This window comes from Cebus imitator, unplaced genomic scaffold (genome assembly GCF_001604975.1).
Source record: "Cebus imitator isolate Cc_AM_T3 unplaced genomic scaffold, Cebus_imitator-1.0 Scaffold952, whole genome shotgun sequence".
NCBI lineage: Eukaryota > Metazoa > Chordata > Mammalia > Primates > Cebidae > Cebus > Cebus imitator.
This window is the reverse complement of record NW_016108267.1, coordinates 117096-135613: the sequence shown is the minus strand read 5'-3', so window position 1 is coordinate 135613 and position 18518 is coordinate 117096. Positions and strand designations below refer to the sequence as shown.

General features: G+C 35.6%; 1 protein-coding gene across 1 annotated transcript in view; it reads right to left on the bottom strand.

Annotated features, from left to right (window-relative positions):
• Positions 1-9499: 9499 nt before the first annotated feature.
• CROT (carnitine O-octanoyltransferase) overlaps positions 9500-18518 on the bottom strand; it is a 34879-nt gene continuing 25860 nt past the window's right edge. Inside the window, exons 8-13 of the mRNA XM_017521087.2 lie at positions 16531-16624; positions 16302-16427; positions 14839-14940; positions 10178-10261; positions 9989-10096; positions 9500-9753 (exon numbers count right to left, since the gene is read on the bottom strand). Of these exons, the coding sequence (XP_017376576.1) occupies positions 9619-9753; positions 9989-10096; positions 10178-10261; positions 14839-14940; positions 16302-16427; positions 16531-16624 (649 nt within the window). The 3' untranslated portion in view covers positions 9500-9618. The remainder of the gene's footprint in view (positions 9754-9988; positions 10097-10177; positions 10262-14838; positions 14941-16301; positions 16428-16530; positions 16625-18518) is intronic.

The window sequence follows — 18518 nt, the reverse complement described above, 5'->3', positions numbered from 1 at the left end:
TTTTTGTATTTTTAGTAGAGACGGGGTTTCACCATGTTGACCAGGATGGTCTCGATCTCTTGACCTCGTGATCCACCCGCCTCGGCCTCCCACAGTGCTGGGATTACATAAACTTTTTATAATAGATGCTGGCTGACAAATGAACACACTCTCAATCTTAAAAGATGGAACAGAAGGAAAAGAGCATTAACTATTTGATTTATTGTAAAATGTAACCAAAATAAGAACTGACGCTTATCAATTCTATAGCTTTACCAGTTTCCAAGACAAACAAGAGACTGAGCAACATGTTAAGTATCACCATGGGAATACAATCAGGAAAATTCAGAAAACTGTATGGGATAAATGACCCCATTTCTTCATAAAATCAAATACAATGAGAAAAAAGTAGGGAAAAGATTCCTATCATTTTTAAAAAAGAGGTAAGAGGCATATCAATCAAATGCAATATGTAAAATTTATTTGGAACCTGATTTGAACATATCTGCTGCCTAAAAAAAAAAAAAAATACTATGTGAAATTTCCAATGCCAGCTATGATAAGCTAGCTTGCAGCAAGCCAGTCTTAATGCTAGGAACAACAACATAAACTGGTTTTAAAAAACATCTATTTGAAGGCTTTGCAGAATATTTTTTTATTATACTTTAAGTTCTGCGATACATGTGCAGAACATGCAGGTTTGTTCCACAGGTATACATGTGCCATGGTGGTTTGCCGCCCTCATCAACCTGTCATCTATATTAGGTATTTCTCCTAATGCTATCCCTCCCCTAGCCCCCAAGCCCTCAACAGGCACTGGTGTGTGATGTTCCCCCTCCATGTCCATGTGTTCTCATTGTTCAACTCTCACTTATGAGTGAGAACATGCAGTGCTTGGTTTTCTGTTCCTGTGTTAGTTTGCTGAGGAAGATGGTTTCTAGCTTCATCTATGTCCCTGTAAAGGACATGAACTTCCCCTTTTCTTATGGCTGCATAGTATTCTATGGTGTATATGTGCCACATTTTCTTTATCCAGTCTATCATTGATGGGTACGTGGGTTGGTTCCAAGTCTTTGCTATTGTGAACACTGCTGCAATAAACTTATGTGTGCATGTGTCTTTACAGCAGAATGATTTATAATCCTTTGGGTATATACTCAGTAATGGGATTGCTGGGTCAAACATATGGTACTTCTAGTTCTAGATCCTTAAGGAACCACCACACTGTCTTCCACAATGGTTGAACTAATTTACACTCCCACCAACAGTGTAAAAGCATTCCTATTTCTCCACATCCTCTCCAGCATCTGTTGTCTCCTGACATTTTAATGATCGCCATTCTAATTGGCGTGAGATGGTATCTCACTGTGGTTTTGATTTGGATTTCTCTAATGCCAGTGATGATAAGCTTTTTTCATATGTTTGTTGCCTGTATAAATGTCTTCTTTTGAGAAGTATCTGTTCATATCCTTTGCCCACTTTGTGATGGGGTTGTTTTTTTTTTGTAAATTTGTTTAAGTTCCTTATAGATTAAATCTAGATACTAGCCCTTTGTCAGGTGGTTAGATTGCAAAATTTTTCTTCCATTCTGTAGGTTGCCTGTTCACTCTGGTGATAGTTTCTTTTGCTGTACAGAAGTTCTTTAGTTTAATTAGATCCTATTTGTCTATTTTGGCTTTTGTTGCCATTGCTTTTGGTGTTTTAGTCATGAAGTCTTTGCCCATGCCTATGTCCTGAACAGTATTGTGTAGGTTTTCTTCTAAGGTTTTTATGGTTTTAGGTCTTACATTTAAGTCTTTAATCCAAGAAAACAAAATGAATTTATTTTTGTAGAAGGTGTAAGGAAGGGGTCCAGTTTCAGTTTGCAGCATATGGCTAGCCAGTTTTCCCAACACCATTTATTAAATAGGGAATCCTTCCCTCATTGCTTGTTTTTGTCAGGTTTGCCACAGATCAGCTGGTTACAGATGTGTGGCAATATTTCTGAGGCGTCTGTTCTGTTCCATTGGTCTATATATCTGCTTTGGTACCAGTACCATGCTGTTTTGGTTCCTTGTAGTATAATTTGAAGTCAGGTAGTGTGATGTCTCTAGCTTTGTTTTTTTTTTTTTGTTTGTTTGTTTTTTTTTTGCTTAGGATTGTCTTGGCTATGTGGAATTTTTTTGGTTCCATATGAAATTTAAAGTAGTTTATTCCTAATTATGTGAAGAAAGTCAATAGTAGCTTGATGGGGATAGCACAGAATCTATAAATTACTTTGCGCAATTGTTAAAGCAGCCAGGATATGAGGGCCAAGATCTGGAGAGAAGAGCAACTCTTTGAAGTGAGGTACCTTGGAGACTTGGCTCCAGCCCTGCTTGTCTGTAGTCTTGGAGGAAGTCCCATCTGTCTAGGGACCTGGAAGGTATCACGACCCCTGCTCTCCCAGTAATTGACCCATGAAAACTGCATTTGACTGTGGACACAGAAGCAGCCCTTTGACCCAGCTCCAGTCTTACTCAATAGTGGTCCCAGAGACGGTCCCATCTGTCCAGGAACCAGGCAGGAGCCATGCTGAACTGCACTCTCATAACAGGTCTGCTGACTGTCTAACACATAAGCAGTCCCATGACCTAGATCCAGCCCACTCAACTGCAGTTCTGGAGGCAGTCCTGTCCACCCAGGGACCAGGCAGGAGAAAGTCCTTACCTGCTGAAACAAGTCTATAAAAATTGGAAATGACTCCTTTAAATGTACAGACGTCAACGCAGAACTACAAGGATAGGCAAACTTGACCCCACCAAAGAAAACTAATAAATCAAAATGGCATACTAAAAAATTCAACAAAAAGAGTAGTAATAGAGGAATTGAGGAACAAAAACCATATAAGACCTCAATAAAACATAACTAAAGGGTAAAAGTAAGTTCTGCCTTGTCAGTAATTATTTCAAATGTAAATAATTTCAAATGTAACTCTCCAATCAAAGAGATTGGTAGACTGAACTAAAGAAAATGGTCTATCTACAGGCATACCTCACAGATATGGTAGGCTCTGTTCCAGACCACTGCAATAAAGTGAATATTGCAATAAAATGAGTAACACAAAGTTTTTGGTTTACCATTACAAACAAAAGCTGTATTTGCAGGATACTGCAGTTTATCAAGTGTAAAATTCATTATGTCTAAAAGCCTATTGGTTCTGCTTTTCTGAATAACTCCAATACAGATCCTTACTTTATACCATATGCAAAAATTAACTCAAAAATGGGTCAAAGACCTAAAGTAATAGCTAAAATTATAAAAATCTTAGAGGAAAACACAGGGAAAAGGCTTCACAACACTGAATTTGGCAATGATATCTTGTATATTACACTGAAAGCACAAGCCACAAAAGAAAAAAAAAACTAGATAAACTTGATAAATACTTAAAACTTTGCACATCAAAGGATACTATTATGACAGTGAAAAAGACAACCCAAACAATGGCAGAAATTATTTTCAAGTCATATATGTGATAAGGGTTTCATATCTAGAAATATAAAGAACTCCTACAATTCTAAAACAGAAAGAGTAACAACCTAATTGGCAAATGTGTGAAGGACTTGAATAGACATTTTGTCAAAGAAGATAAATAAATGAACAATGAAAATGCATGAAAAGATACTCAACATCATAAGTCATTACAGAATCATAAGTCAAAACCACAAGGAGTTATACCACTTCACAAATGGGTAGGACAGTTACAATTTTTTTTTTTTTAAAAAGGAAAAATAAGTGTTGGCAAGGATATGGAAATGTATAATGGTAAGGCTACAATAAAAAATAGTTTGGCAGTTCCTCAAAAAGTTAAACGAACAACTATCATACAAACCAGCAATTCCACTCCTCAAAAGACTTGAAAATGGGGACTGAAAGAGATACTTGCATATAAATGATCATAGCAGCTTTATTCACAATAGCCCAAAGGTGGAAACAACATAAGTATCTATCAACAAATGAATGGGTAAACAAAATGTGGTGTACATCCAGGTAATACAATGTTATTCGGCCATAAAAAGGAATGATGTTTTGATTCTACAACATGGATGAACTTTGAGAATATTATCCTAAGTGAAATAAACCAGACAAAAAAATGATAAATTGTAAGATTCCACTTATTTGAAATATCTAGATCAAGCAAATTCATAGAAACAAGAAGATTAGAGGTAACCAGGAAGTGAGGAATGGAAAAGTTATTGCTTAAGGGGCACAAAGTTTCTGTCTGTGGTGACAAAAAAATTTTGAAAATAGTGATGAAGGCTGTAAAACATTATGAATGTAATTAATGCCACTGTATTATACACTTAAAAATGTTTAAATAGCAAATTTTATGTTATATACATTTTACCACATTAAAAATTATCGGACTGCTTAACACAAATATATTAAAGGGTGTTGTGTTTATAACACATGTTGAAGTATAACGTAGGATAACAGCAGCACAAAGAATGGGAGAAGGAAATAGAGGTATTCCTGTTTTACAGTTCTAATATTATACTTAAAATGGAAAATATTATTTGACTGTGAAGATTATGATTTTTTGAAAAAGAAGTATTTTGTAAACCTTAGTGCAACCACAGTTGATCTGTGAACAACAAAGGTTTAAACTGTGTGAATCCACTCAAATGGGAATTTTCTTCCATCTCTGTTACCCTTGAGATGGCAAGACAAGCCCTCATCTTCCTCCTCCTCCTCAGCCTAACTCAAGGTGAAGATGAGGCTAAAGACCTTTACGATTAGCCACTTAATGAATAGTAAATATATTTTCTCCTTCTTATGATTTTCTTTTCTCTCTCTTTTTTTTTTTTTTGAGACAAAGTCTCACGCTGTCACCCAGGCCGGAGTGCAATGGCATAATCTTGGCTCACTGCAACCTCTGCCTCCTGGTTTCAAGCAATTCTCCTGCCTCACCCTCCCAAGTAGCTGGAATTACAGGCATGCACCAGAACACCCAGCTAATTTTCGTATTTTCAGTAGAGATGGGGTTTTACCATGTTGGCCTTGCTAGTCTTAAAACTCCTGACCTCAAGCAATCCACCTGCCTCATCCTCCCAAAGTGCTGGGATTATAGGCATGAGCCACCACATCCAGCCTCCTTATGATTTTCTTAACAAAATTTTCCTTTCTCTAGTTTACTTTGTTGTAAGAATACAATATATAATACATATACAAAATGTGCGTTCATTATTTATGTTATTGGTAAGACTTCTGGTCAGTAGTAGGCTATTAGTAATTTGGGGGGAAGTCAAAATTCACACTTGGGTTTTCTAAAGCACTGGGGGTTTGGGGGCCCCTAATCCCCATGATGTTGAAGTAAGTCAACTGTTCTTAAAAAAAAAAAAACCCAGTATAGCTGATGTTAGAAATAAAATGAAGTAATTTTTTAAAAGCTCAAAAAATTCAAAAGAAAAAGAAAAAAGAACAGATGGGATAACTAGGAAATAAAGAGCAAGATGGTAGACTTAAACACAACTTTACTAACAATTATATTGAATTTAACTATCTAAATAACATATTTAAAGACAGATATTCTCAGACTGGATAAAAAAACAAAACTGAGAGGAGTAATGTTACCACAATGGCAAAGTAGAAGCAATCTGGCTTCACTCTTCCCCACAGAAAACCCAAACAACCATGCAGTACCAATTATCCTCAGGAGTGTCCCAGAAACAAAAATGGAGGCTGTGATGATCCCGGGAGGCAGAGAGAAGCAAAAAACTTCAAGCAGAAGGTAAAAGAAACAGCCTCTTCATCCATGACACCCCTCCCTCAAGCTGCCAGGCCCCATGTGGAAAAACTCCCATTGGCTCACATTACTACACTAAAAGAAGTGAGATCAAGGCAGACAGACACTTTCATCTCCATGTTGAGTTCCTTCACAGACAAATCATTCCTGCTTCATCCTAAGGGAAGCATCTTTGCCTACAGGGCAAAAAATTCTAGAGGCAGCCAGAAACAAAGGGTAGAGATGGGACTAGTGATCCCCAATGAACAAAACTCAGCGATCACCCTTCATCTCAGCCAAAAAGGACACCAAATCAGATAGGCTGTTTAGCAGTATCATGCTGTAGGAAGCATGCTCCGTGAATCCACAAGGCCATGAAGCCCTAGCAGCCTTCCCATGTAGCCAGGGTATCCTTTTTGTTGTAGACACTCCCAGTCCACAATAGTAAGCATTCTGAACTTCTACAAGAGCTGCAAAAGTTAGTTTTTTGACAAGATAAACAGTGTTGACAAACCTTTAGCTAGAATAAGAAAAAAAAGTAAAGACTCAAATAAATAATTTCAGACATGAAAGGAGATATTGTAACCAATGCCACAGAAATATAAAGGATCATTAGACACTATTATGAGTCACTATATACCAACAAGTTGGAAAACCTATAAAGAATGGATAAATTCCTGGATACATACAACCTAAGATTGAAACATAAAGACACAGAAAACCTAAAGAGACTGATAACAAGTAATATGACTGAGGCAATAAAAAGTCTCCCATCAAGAAAAACCTTAGGACCTGATGGCTTCACTCCTGAATTCTAATAAACATTTTAAAAAAGAACTAGTAGCAATTATACTCAAATTATTCCAAAAAACTGAAGATGGCAGATATTTTCGATCTCATTCTATGAAGCCAGCATTATCCTAATACCAAAACCAGACAAGAACACAAGGAAAGAAGTAAACTACAGAACAATATCTTAGATGAACACAGATGCAGAAATCCTCAACAAAATACTAGCAAACTGAACTCCACAGCATATTGAAAAGATCATTCAACAACCAAGTGCAATGGCTCATGCCTGTAATTCCAACACTTTGGGAGCCGAGGTGGATGAATCATCTGAGGTCAGGAGTTCAAGACCAACCTGGCCAACATGGAGAAACCCTGTCTCTACTAAAAATACAAAAAAATTAGCTAGGAGTGGTGGCACATGCCTGTAATCCCAGCTACTCTGGATGCTGAGGCAGGAGAACCAGGGAGTTGCTTGAACCAGAGAGTCGGAGGTTGTAGTGAGCCAAGATCATGCCACTGCACTCCAGCCTGAGTGAAACTCTGTCTCAAAAAAAAAAAGGATCACATTCATCATGATTAAGTGGAATTCAGATGGTTCAACATTACATCAACAGAATAAAAAACAAAAACCATGTAATCATTTCAATAGATGCTGAAAAACATTTGATTAAATTGAAATCCCTTCATGATAAAAAAAAAAAACTTTTCAACAACTTAGTAAAGAATAAATATACATGAAATCAATAAAAGCCACATATGACAAATCTAGAGCTAACATCATACTGAACATGGAAAAACTGCAAGCCTTCCCTCTAAGATTTAGAACATGACAAAGATGCCTACTTTCACCAGTTTTATGCAACACAGTATTGAAAGTCCTAGCCACAGCAATTAGGCAAGAGAATGAAATAAAGAGCATTCAAATTGCAAAGGAAAAAGTCAAATTATCCCATTTGCAGGTGACATGATCTTATACTTAAACCTAAAGACTCCAATGAACAGCCATTAGACTGGTAAACAAATTCAGTAAAGTTGTAAGATATAAAATCAACATATTAAAATCAGTTGTATTTCTATATGCCAAAAGTAAACAATCTGAAAAAGAAGTCAAGAAAGCAATCCCATTTACAATAGCTACAAAAAATATAAAATACCTAGGAATCAACTGAACCAAAAAAGTAAAAATATCTATACAAGGAAAACATTTGATAAAACGCTAATGAAAGAGAGAGGACACCAAAAAATGGAAAGACAGCTCATGTTCATTAATTAGAAGAATTCATATTGTTAAAATGTCCATCCTACCCAAAGCAATCTACAGATTCAATGCAATTCCTATCAAAATACCAATGATATTGTTCACAAAAATAGAAAAAAAAATAAAGAAATTTGTATGGAGCCACAAAAGACCCAGAATAGCCAACACAATCTTAAGCAGAAAAAAAAAAAGCATGAGGCATCACATTACCTAACTTCAAAATATACCACAAAGCTATAGTAACCAAAACAGCATGGTACTGGCATAAAAACGGACATGCAGGCCAATGGAACAGAATAGAGAACCCAGAAATAAATCCATGTGTTTTACAGGCAATTCCTTTTCAACAAAGGCAAATTAGGGAGAGGACAGACTCTTCAATAAATGGTTCTGGGAAAAATGTGTACCCATATGCAGAAAAATGTGTATCCATATGCAGAACAATAAAACTAGACCACCATCTCTTACCACATACAAAATTCAAATCAAAATGGATTAAAGACTTAAATATAAGGCCTGAACCTGTAAAGCTACTAAAAGAAAACATTGGGGAAACTCTCCAGGACACTGTACTGGGCAAATATTTCTTGAGAAATACCCCAGAAGCATGGAAGCCAATGCAGAAATAGAAAATGGAATCATATTAAGTTAAAAATCTTCTACATTGCAGAGAAAACAATCAGCAAAGTGAAGACATAACCCAGAGAATGGGAGAAAATATCTGCAAACTATCTCACAAGAAATTAATAATCAGAATATATAAGGAACTTAAAAAATAGCAACACACAAATTTATCTGATTTAAAATGGGCAAATGTTCTTTTTGTTGTTGTTGTTGTTAGAGTCTTGCTGTTACCCAGGCTGGAGTAGAGTGGTAACAATCTGGATATATACCTACCTCTGCTAGGTATATATCCAAGAGAAAGGAAATCAACATATCAAAGAGTTATCCACACTCCAATATTTACTGCAGCACTGTTTACAATAGTCATGATATGGAATCAACCTAAGTGTCCATCAATAAATATATGGATAAAGAAAATGTGCGCCGGGCACAGTGGCTAATGCCTGTAATCCCAGCACTTTGGGAGGCCAAGGCAGATGGATCTTGGATATATATCTAGCAGTGGGATCATCAGATTGTAAAGTAGTTCTATTTTTTTAGTTTTGTGAGGTACTTCCAAACTGTTTGCCGTAGTGGCTGTACTAATTCATTCCCACCAACAGTGTATGAGGGTTCCCTTTTCTCCACATCCTTGCCAGCATCTGTTATTGCCTGTCTCGATAAAAGTCATTTTTAACTGGGGTGAGGTGATGTCTCACTGTGAATATGTCAATTACCCTGATTTGACCATTACATATTTTATGCATGTATTAAAAAAATCACATGTACCTGATAAATATGTTCAATGATAACTTATTTATCAATAAAAAAGCAAGATTGAGGGACTTCCACTTCTTCTTAGGATATATTGTCACAACATTAACATCACTCCTATTCTAAAAATGAGTAAAGGCTGGATAATTTATAAAATCACAACTTTTCATGAACCCATCAGAAAATTGACGCTGCAAGAAAACTAAGCGATCTGAATGCCAAAGAATGACCAATCCTCTTTCAGGTGAGAATAGACACTTCAAAAGTTATCAAGTAGATACTGTGATAAAGTATCAAGGAAACACCCTGAAACCACCACAGTCGGAAATCTAAATACTCTGATGACGGAAGTACAAATAGGACACAGTACCAGCTGGAAAAAAGGTGAGCATAAACACTGAGGAGTTAAGATGAAATAGCTATGAAAAAGATATGCCCTTGGACTGTGAAAATAGAAAATAAAAGGTCCTTACTGTCCATGAAGTCTGTAATAGGCCAGCTGAAGTGCAAGCTGAATAAATGTATCCGGGTGAAGCATCTTCTTCTTGGTTAGCTTTTTGCCAAAAGATGTAAAGGCAAAAGCTGCAATCTGTAGATCAGATGCCTAACAAGAAGAATTAAATGAGAATGGTGAAAAATCATCTAAGGAGAATATACTGAAGAGAACCAAATTATCATCTGCATTAAAGTAATCATCAGACATAAAGAAGTAAAGGTGTTAAAGGCTTAATTTTAAAATCTTTTATGAAGACATGCGTGGATGACAGTTAAATTTGTATATATGGTTGTTAAAAGAAAAAAGCATTATTATTATTTAAGAGAAAAGTCAAAAAATATACCTCCCTGAGATACTGGGCTTTAGCTTGGTTGATGTCATTTAATACTTTCTCATCCACAGTGAAAATGAGCTCTTCTGGAAGTGGTATATCTCGTACCTTCTCTGAACCCTGAAAATAGGAAAGACTTAAAAATATTTTATCTATAAAATTATTAGGAGAAAAAAGGATGAAATATTTATTCGAATATACCTTCCATCTTCCTTCATTCTGAAAAATTTTCTCATCCACATAATAACAGATGTTCACCATAACCATTGCATCAAAAGGAGCATGCTAAAATGAGAATACACAAGATTTCTGAATACTTTATATCAACTTAAAACTTGACCCAATATTTTATTTTCACTTTGTCTCCATTCTTAACAGATAATAGAGTCATCAAATGCCTCACCTCCTGATAAGATACAGGATTCCCTACAGTTTAGTAACTGCTCTATTTTTTTTTTTTTTGGAAAAAAAATTGTTTAAATTTGCAAGCCCCTAGTTGGGCTCCTGGTGGGGCTTGGGATCATGAGGGTGTATAAAGTAACATATGAACAATCTAGAGAAATTGCTATTTTTACTAGAAGTCAAAGCAAGTTTATATATGCAATACGAAGATGTTCTGGAATTGTAAGAACAGGGTAGAAAAGCAGGTGGGTATGGCAGCCTATCTGAAAGCATTTGGGATGGGCATGAACTTAGGTAAGGACATAGGCCACTTAGGTTAAATATTAGAAAGCATATCCATTTTGTGTGTTTTATCTATATGAGTGTCCAGATGTGACAGAAATAATTCTCAGTTTAAGAAATGTGGGAAAGATAGGCTAGGTGTTACAGGGATGTTTTAGGTTTGTCAACTATATTAGAGAAAGAAATTGCAGTTTGTGAATTTTTCCATCATTTACTTTGAAGGACAAAGTTTTTGCCCATATTTTCCCCATATTCCTTAGATTAGAGTTATAACAGATAGGTTCCTTGTGACTGTTACCACTTTATATTAAACACAGATATCATTCATCTTCTGAATGTGACACTGTCAGCTTGGGAAGGAAAGAAGGAAAGTCTCAAGATATAGGCCCAGTTTCAGAGGAGTAATTAGGTGTCTTAAATGTCACCCTAACACTACAGCTCAGTAGCCTGTATCATGGCCCAGTGGAGCTTATAAACACAATTTATTGTTACCAACCAGGCAACAACTACATCAGGAAAGGCTCTTGAGGGAGGTCAGTATAAGATGCCTGAGTAGTTCTTCTGCCAGCAATAGCAGACATAACTAGACTCTCATAAATGTGGGGTATTTCACAATTTTACAAAGAATTTTCAGATATCACATACATTGTTTCATTTAAGACAAACAGTACCAGTTTCCAAGTAGAGCTGTAATTCTTCTTTTTTTTTTTTTTTTTTTTTTTTTTTTTTTTTTTTTTTTTTTTTTTGGAGACAGAGTCTCACTCTGTCACCTAGGCTGGAGTGCAGTGGCATAATCTCAGCTCACTGAAACTTCCACCTTCCAGGTTCAAGTGATTCTCCTGCCTCAGCCTCCTGAGTTGCTGGGATTACAGGTACACACCACCATGCCTGGCTAATCTTTGAGCTATAATTCTAAGCACCCATCTCCTGATGGAAAGCTAATAATCTCAAAAAAGAAAAGTCAGGAAATATAAAATTCCATTGCTATCCTGATGCTTTATTTGTTCACATAATTTTTACCTTTGATTTCTTGCACTTATACAGAGGCAATATGTGTTGACATAGTGTTTAAGAACGGAGGCTTTGGTTCTGAATTCAAACTCTGCTACTTCCTAGCAGTGCAACAGTCAGAAAGTTACTTTGCTTTCAAATTAAACTGCCTCATTTCCCCAGTAGAGATAATTCATATACACATACAGCTGCTGTGAAAAATAATTTTAATACTACTAATATGGTGCTTACTAAGGATCTGGCTCACAGCGATAATTAGTAAGTATTGTTATTATTAACTAAAGACCCTCTGCAAAGCCTTACCGTAAAGCCTACAATATAGAGAAGACAATGTACTTGACTTGAGGATTATAAAATATGAAAGAAATGTAATTAAGATAATCACAAAAGTATATATTCAACCAATTATAATTATGGAAGAGCAACACAGCTTTAGGGTAAAATAAGCTTTATATTACAGTACATATACTTCTTTTTCTTTCTTTCTTTTTTTTTTTTTTTGAGACAGGGTCTTGCTTTGTTGCCTGGGCTGGAGTACAGTGGTACAGCCATGGCTCACTGCAACTTGGACCTCCTAGGCTCAAGTGATCCTCCCACCTCAGCCTCCCAGGTAGTTGGGAGTATAGGTATGCATTACCATGCCCATCTAACTTTTTTTATTTTCTGTAGAGATGGGGTCTCACTATGTTGCCCAAGCTGGTTTAGAACTGCTGGAATCAAGTAATCCTCTCACCCTGGTCTCCCAAAGTCCTGGGATTATAGGCATAAGCTGTCATGCCTGGCCTACAGCATATGTATTTCACTAATGATGATTTACATGGGTTAAACTGCACCTTCCATAATCATCTTAGGTTAGAAGGGAAACCTACATGGAATTTAAAGCAAATTATCAGATGAAGATAATCAGATCAATTTCATAAATATATGCATGTTAATGCACACACATAAAACATGTTCACACGCTACAAAAACACAACTCAGTTGTGCTGAAAGATATGCTCATTATGGGCCCAATATTCTTTACTCAGAGACAGACAAGATTATCAAAATTATTTTCATCCTGAATTTGTGTGAACAGCAGGATACTGGTGTTATTAGTAAAAATCAGTTTAGCAAAAGGTGTCTTCTGGTGGGCTTGGGGATGAGGGACGGAAAGCAAGATGAGTTATTCTTAATAAGACTGACTTACTCTTATGTAAAAATGTAACATCCAAATTAAACAATTTAACATATAATGAAACACAACTCTCAAATGAGAATAATAGCTAAAAGCTAGAAAAGTATAACTGCAAGTTACATATATAATAATGGTCAATACAACCATTTAAATCAGGGAAGAAAGTGGTCAGAGAGGGAAAAGTGTGATGAATATTAAGGTCAGTTTCAGAATCAGTAGATAGGAAAATACTGTTAAGGGGAAAGAGGCAGTGTCAAAAGAAGGGGAAGAAGGGTTACCAACTGCAACAGACAGGTCAAAGAGAAATCAAGGGAAGAAGCCAAGAGGCAGTTAACCACCTTACAAAGGGTAGTTTTCAGGGAATGTTAAGAGATAAACCACACTGAGGAAGGGCATGGAGAATCAAATGAGGAGCTGAAGAGAAGAAAACTGAGGCAATTAACAAGAACTATTTTGTCAACAGTAGACTCAAAGGAAGAGTGAAGAGAACATCTTCAAAATGACTCATGGCAATCTTTTACTGCAGCTCTAATGAGATATTCTAATAGACATTTACTTTCAGTACCTATTAATCAAACAATCCATCTTGTTCTGAAATAACAGCTACTTTATTGTTCTTTAGGGAACCAAACACCACTCTGGTTTGAATGAGACTGATTCTACCACTAGATTCCAAGGCTGGGCATGTCACTCAGGCCAGGCTCATCCCCTCATTCCCCAGTAAGGGCACATGATTCACACGGGCCCATCACAACCGAGGAGGATTATTCCAGGACTTTTGCCAGAACCGTTGGAAAAAAAGAAGCTGGCTATTTCCCTTGGGAGTCAATAAGCTATGAAGAGAGCTATGAAGACATGAGACTGTTGGTACAACAATCACATTCATATCTAAATATGAAGCCAAACAAAGGAAAGTAGTACCAAAAAATGGGGAGAGATTTCTAATGAAAGCATCTGGACACTGAAGTCAGATTTACCCAAATTTAGCTACACCCCTTGACAACAAATATATCCTCAAGCTAATGCCAATTTGATTTAGGTTTCTATCACCTAAACCTGAATATGGATTAATACAACTGCTAATCCCCACCCCTTTGTTTGTTTGGAGATAAGAGTCTCACTCTGTTGCCCAGGCTGAAGTGCGGTGGCCCAGTCACCACTCACTGCAGCCTTAACCTCTCAGGCTCAAGCAATCCTCCCACTTGTATGACCACAGGCACACACAACCATGTGAGGCTAATTTTTAAATTTTTTTTAGAGATGGGATTTCATGAAGTTGCCCAGACCAGTCTCCATCTCCTGGGCTGGTGATCCACCTGCCTCAGCCCCTCAAAGTGCTGGGATTACAGGCATGAGCCATAGTGCCCAGCCCTAAACCCTTTTATAAAAAATTTTCTTGGTTCATGGACCTCCTGAATGGCTATCAGACAAGTAGTACACAGAGCTAGTAGACGTCCATGGGAGGAGAACAGAGGAGAAACAAGAAGAGTGATTTTTTGTGAAAAAGGTCAAAAATAGTAGTAACTGCCATTTTAATATCCACAGTCTAAATAGTGTTCCAAAGATCATGTGTCATTCTAGGAAAATAGTTACCTAGTTACTAGGTGAATCTTGAACTCTAGAAATATATCCATATGCATTGCTGTGTGCATAGAACAATACATAATGCCATATAATACCTTTTGAAATAGGTATTCTCAGCAAGCAGGTAATACTAGGTTTTAAGAGCTTATACCATGTAAATATTATATGCAAATTCCATTTTGCAGATATAATACACAACAAACTGTTGGCCTTACGACAGAAGAAAATAACTTGTCCTATACTCTACTTTCACTGAGAATTCATAACTAAACTTTTTACCAAAGTGCCATAAAACTAAATTAGTGTTCACTTATACTGTTCTACAGCACAAGTATTTATGGTTTATTGCCATTAATTTAACCTAAAAGATAAAAAGAGAAAAAAAAAATTTCAGTATTTTACTTACATCACAATTACAGCCAAATACTCCATTAGAAAAGGAAATCAAGTTATAGGATTTGTCACCCCAGCGTATTGCTGGATCTCCAATAAGGACGGCTGCAGTAATCTAAAATAAGTTTAATTTTTCCAAATTAAAAGGGTTTAATATTGGTTTGTAAGAATTTACATCTTAAACACATGTATCTTCTCACCATTCCTCTTCAGGTCAACCAAATTTAATAAAATAATAATATAGTTATACTCAAGAGAGAATATTTCTGGCTCTGACTTTAGCTGTTTCTCAAAATCTCAAGAAAATCCTACCAGAAAAGAAAATGCTGGTACAATATTAATGAATGTTTACAGAACATAGAATTGAGAGGAAAAGGCTTTTGTAACTTACATAGTACAAAAGATCTTGATAAAAGTTTACTCATTAAAGTCTAGTCAGGAGGAAACATTTTAAGAATTCATTTCCCACTAACCCTGTTTTTCGAACTGTATAGACTTTGGCTTATTAGTGATCATGGAATCAATTCAGTGCATCATAATAGTCCTTACAAGAAAGGAGAATAAAATAGACTGGAAATATGAGTGTACCTCACAGATAATAAAAGTAATTAGTGTTCTGTGAAACTCCTATTTTATATATGTGTTTGCATGCATATACGCATGTGAGCTGCAATCTAAATATATTTGTAACTACAAATTGTAGTCAAAAAAGTTTGAACAACACTGCATTAAAATATATTCTGCATTAAAAAGAAGTTTGGTGATTCTCCAAAAAAAAAAAAAAAAACAACAAAAAAAAAAACTTTCCTTGCTACAAGGTTTTACAATCCTTGATAATTTTTTCCTATTTAATACCAATTAATGCATTATAAAATAATTTAAGTATTTTCAAAAGACTATGAGATTTCTAATATAATTACTACCTCTTATTATTTCCTGGGAAACTAATGTCACTCAGTGGGGAAGCATAAAACGAGGCCATATTTACCCTTAAATTCACTGACGTCAATGTATTCAGTAATTAATCAAATGATATAAAAAATGACTTATGAGGGTGACATTCTTAGGACAGACACTCCCAACTACAGTGTCAAGATACACTAGTGTGGGTTATGAGTAGGTTCTCGTATCACCTTTGACACCTTTGTGCTTAAGAAAAGTACATTAAACCTAGTTGTCTGTATAAATTTTCTGAGTACACAAGCAATGAAAATGTTGAGAAACACTGACATGTGATATGCAGTCATACTTCTTTAAACAAAGTATAATACACATCTAATGAACCTAAACAATCTGGCAAGGATTTACCAGTTTACTATCTACTTTATAAGCTTCAATTTGGTACAAGTATATTGAATAGCTAACAGTAAGTTTCAAGAGGCTAAATATAGAAAAAGAAAAAAATCCTCTCATGTTCACTAAATATGAGTCTTCCAGAAAAATCTGCAAGAAATAAAACAGAACTTGGTTAAGTACCTCAGAATAATCCTCTGGTGTTACATGTGGACTGCTATCCTCCATGGAATACACCAGTAAACTACTCTGAACTTTTTCTAACAAAGTCAAGTTCTCTGGATCAAGACCAATCAGATATTCTCGTGCCTAAAGGGCAAGAAGATGATAATCAAATATTAGGAACTTAAATACGATATATCAAAAGAGTTCGTTAGAGAAAAGCTTTGTTAAGAAAAGCATAAATCAGAACCTTAGCCCATTGAGTTCGCTCCTCGCTAGTTAATGCTGCAATCCCAGGTCCATCAGGTTCACTATGGCACTTCTTGCGGATGTACATCAATTGTCTTATAGAATATGAAAGAAAGAAGATTTAAAAAGAGCACAGGCAGATAGTAACTATCTTGGCCTTTAAAAGGTCATAACGTTGATCAATATCTAAATGTTTGGGTGTATACCCAAAGAAACCACTTATGACCCCAACAGATTTCCTACATCACATATTTTTAAGTGATTGTGTCCTATTAACGCCAAAAGCGTATTTGACAATAATTTAATTTCAGTAAATAAATTTAGTTATTCGATAAATTTAGTTTGGCTAACATATACTTTGGAAATGTGCATGCACTTCTAGGTTACAAGTAAATATCCCTGACAATGGAGAACTTAAAAAATATCCTGGTCATCAATTTCACAAATATCATGTATATTTTATCCAACTATAAACTATGTGCATATATATTTAACCAGAGGACTTACTGTATATCCAATTAATATTTGCATTTTACCTCAAAGCACCAGTTTTGGCTATGAAGCTTTTTCTTCCTCCCTGAAATGATCATTTTCATGTTTGTTTTACAAGTTGGTTATTATTAGGGAGAAATTATAAAGGAAAATGTGTTAAACCTGAAATGACATTTTAAGTTTGATAATGAAAGGTCATATAACTGCCCAAATCATCGCCATTAAGAGATACAGATTTGGTAACAAGATAATCCCTCTTTTCTTTTAACTTGGCTAACTATGCACCTGAATTACAGAATCATATATTTTTAAATATTCTATACTCCACACAATCTGGCTTCTGCCTTCATTGCTTCCGATTCACTCTTTAATTTACTGACCTGAATTTTTGTCTTCCAGTGATTACCTTGAAACTGATCTTCTGAAAGTCACCAATAATGTCCCATAAAGGAAACCCAGTAGCTTTATTTCAGTCTAATTTTCCCTATTATAGAATGTCTGACACTCAGGTACAAATGTTAAAATTATCTTCTAACCTGATTTTTTCAATGTTCCCATTGTGATCTCTGTACCTCACTGAAGTCTTTCTCATTGACCATTTGCTCTCCTTAAACTGCTGAATGTGTCTTTTCCCAAATTTCTGTCATTGGCCTTCACAAGCTCCTCTTACAAGTTTCTCCATTGGTAATCTCGTCCACTTCTTTAATAGTTTCAATTATTACGTTTATGTTAAGAGGCAACTAACTCTCTAACTTCAACACCATTTTCTCTCTCAATCTCTGTTGCTGAAGTTCCAATGTGCTTGTTGGATATCTCTACTTCAATTCCTGCCAACATTTCCAGCTAAATGTACATTTAAACATTATCTCCCTCACTTTCCACAATTTTTTAGAAAGATCTTAAATATATGTATAAATCTTCATGTCCTCAGATTAAGCAATGAAATTTGTCAAAATGAAAAATTTTGTGCCTCAAAAGAGACCATCAAGAAAGTGAAAAGCAAAGCCCAGAATAGGAGGTATAATTTGCAAATGATATATCCATAAAAAGTCTTATATCTAAAGAACTATTACAACTCAAAAAGACAAATAACCTAATTTAAAAACTGGCCAAGTATCTGATTAGATATCTCTCCAAGGAAGATATATAAAAATGGCCAAAAGGCATGTGAAAAAATCTTCAACATCATTATCAAATATAAACTACAATGAGATCCCACTTTAACCTTATACACATGGCTATAATAAAAAGGGCAGACAATAAGTGTTGGTGAAGATATGGTGAAATTGGAACTCCAATATGCTCCTGATGGGAATGTAAAATGGTACAGCCATTTTGGAAAACAGTCTGGTAGTTTCTCAATAGCTAAACACTGAGTTACCATATGACCTGGCAATTCTACTCCTAAAATATACCCAAGAGAAATGAAAGTATATGTTCATATGAAAGCCTGTACATAATGTTCATGGCAGCATTATGAATAATTTATTGTCCATC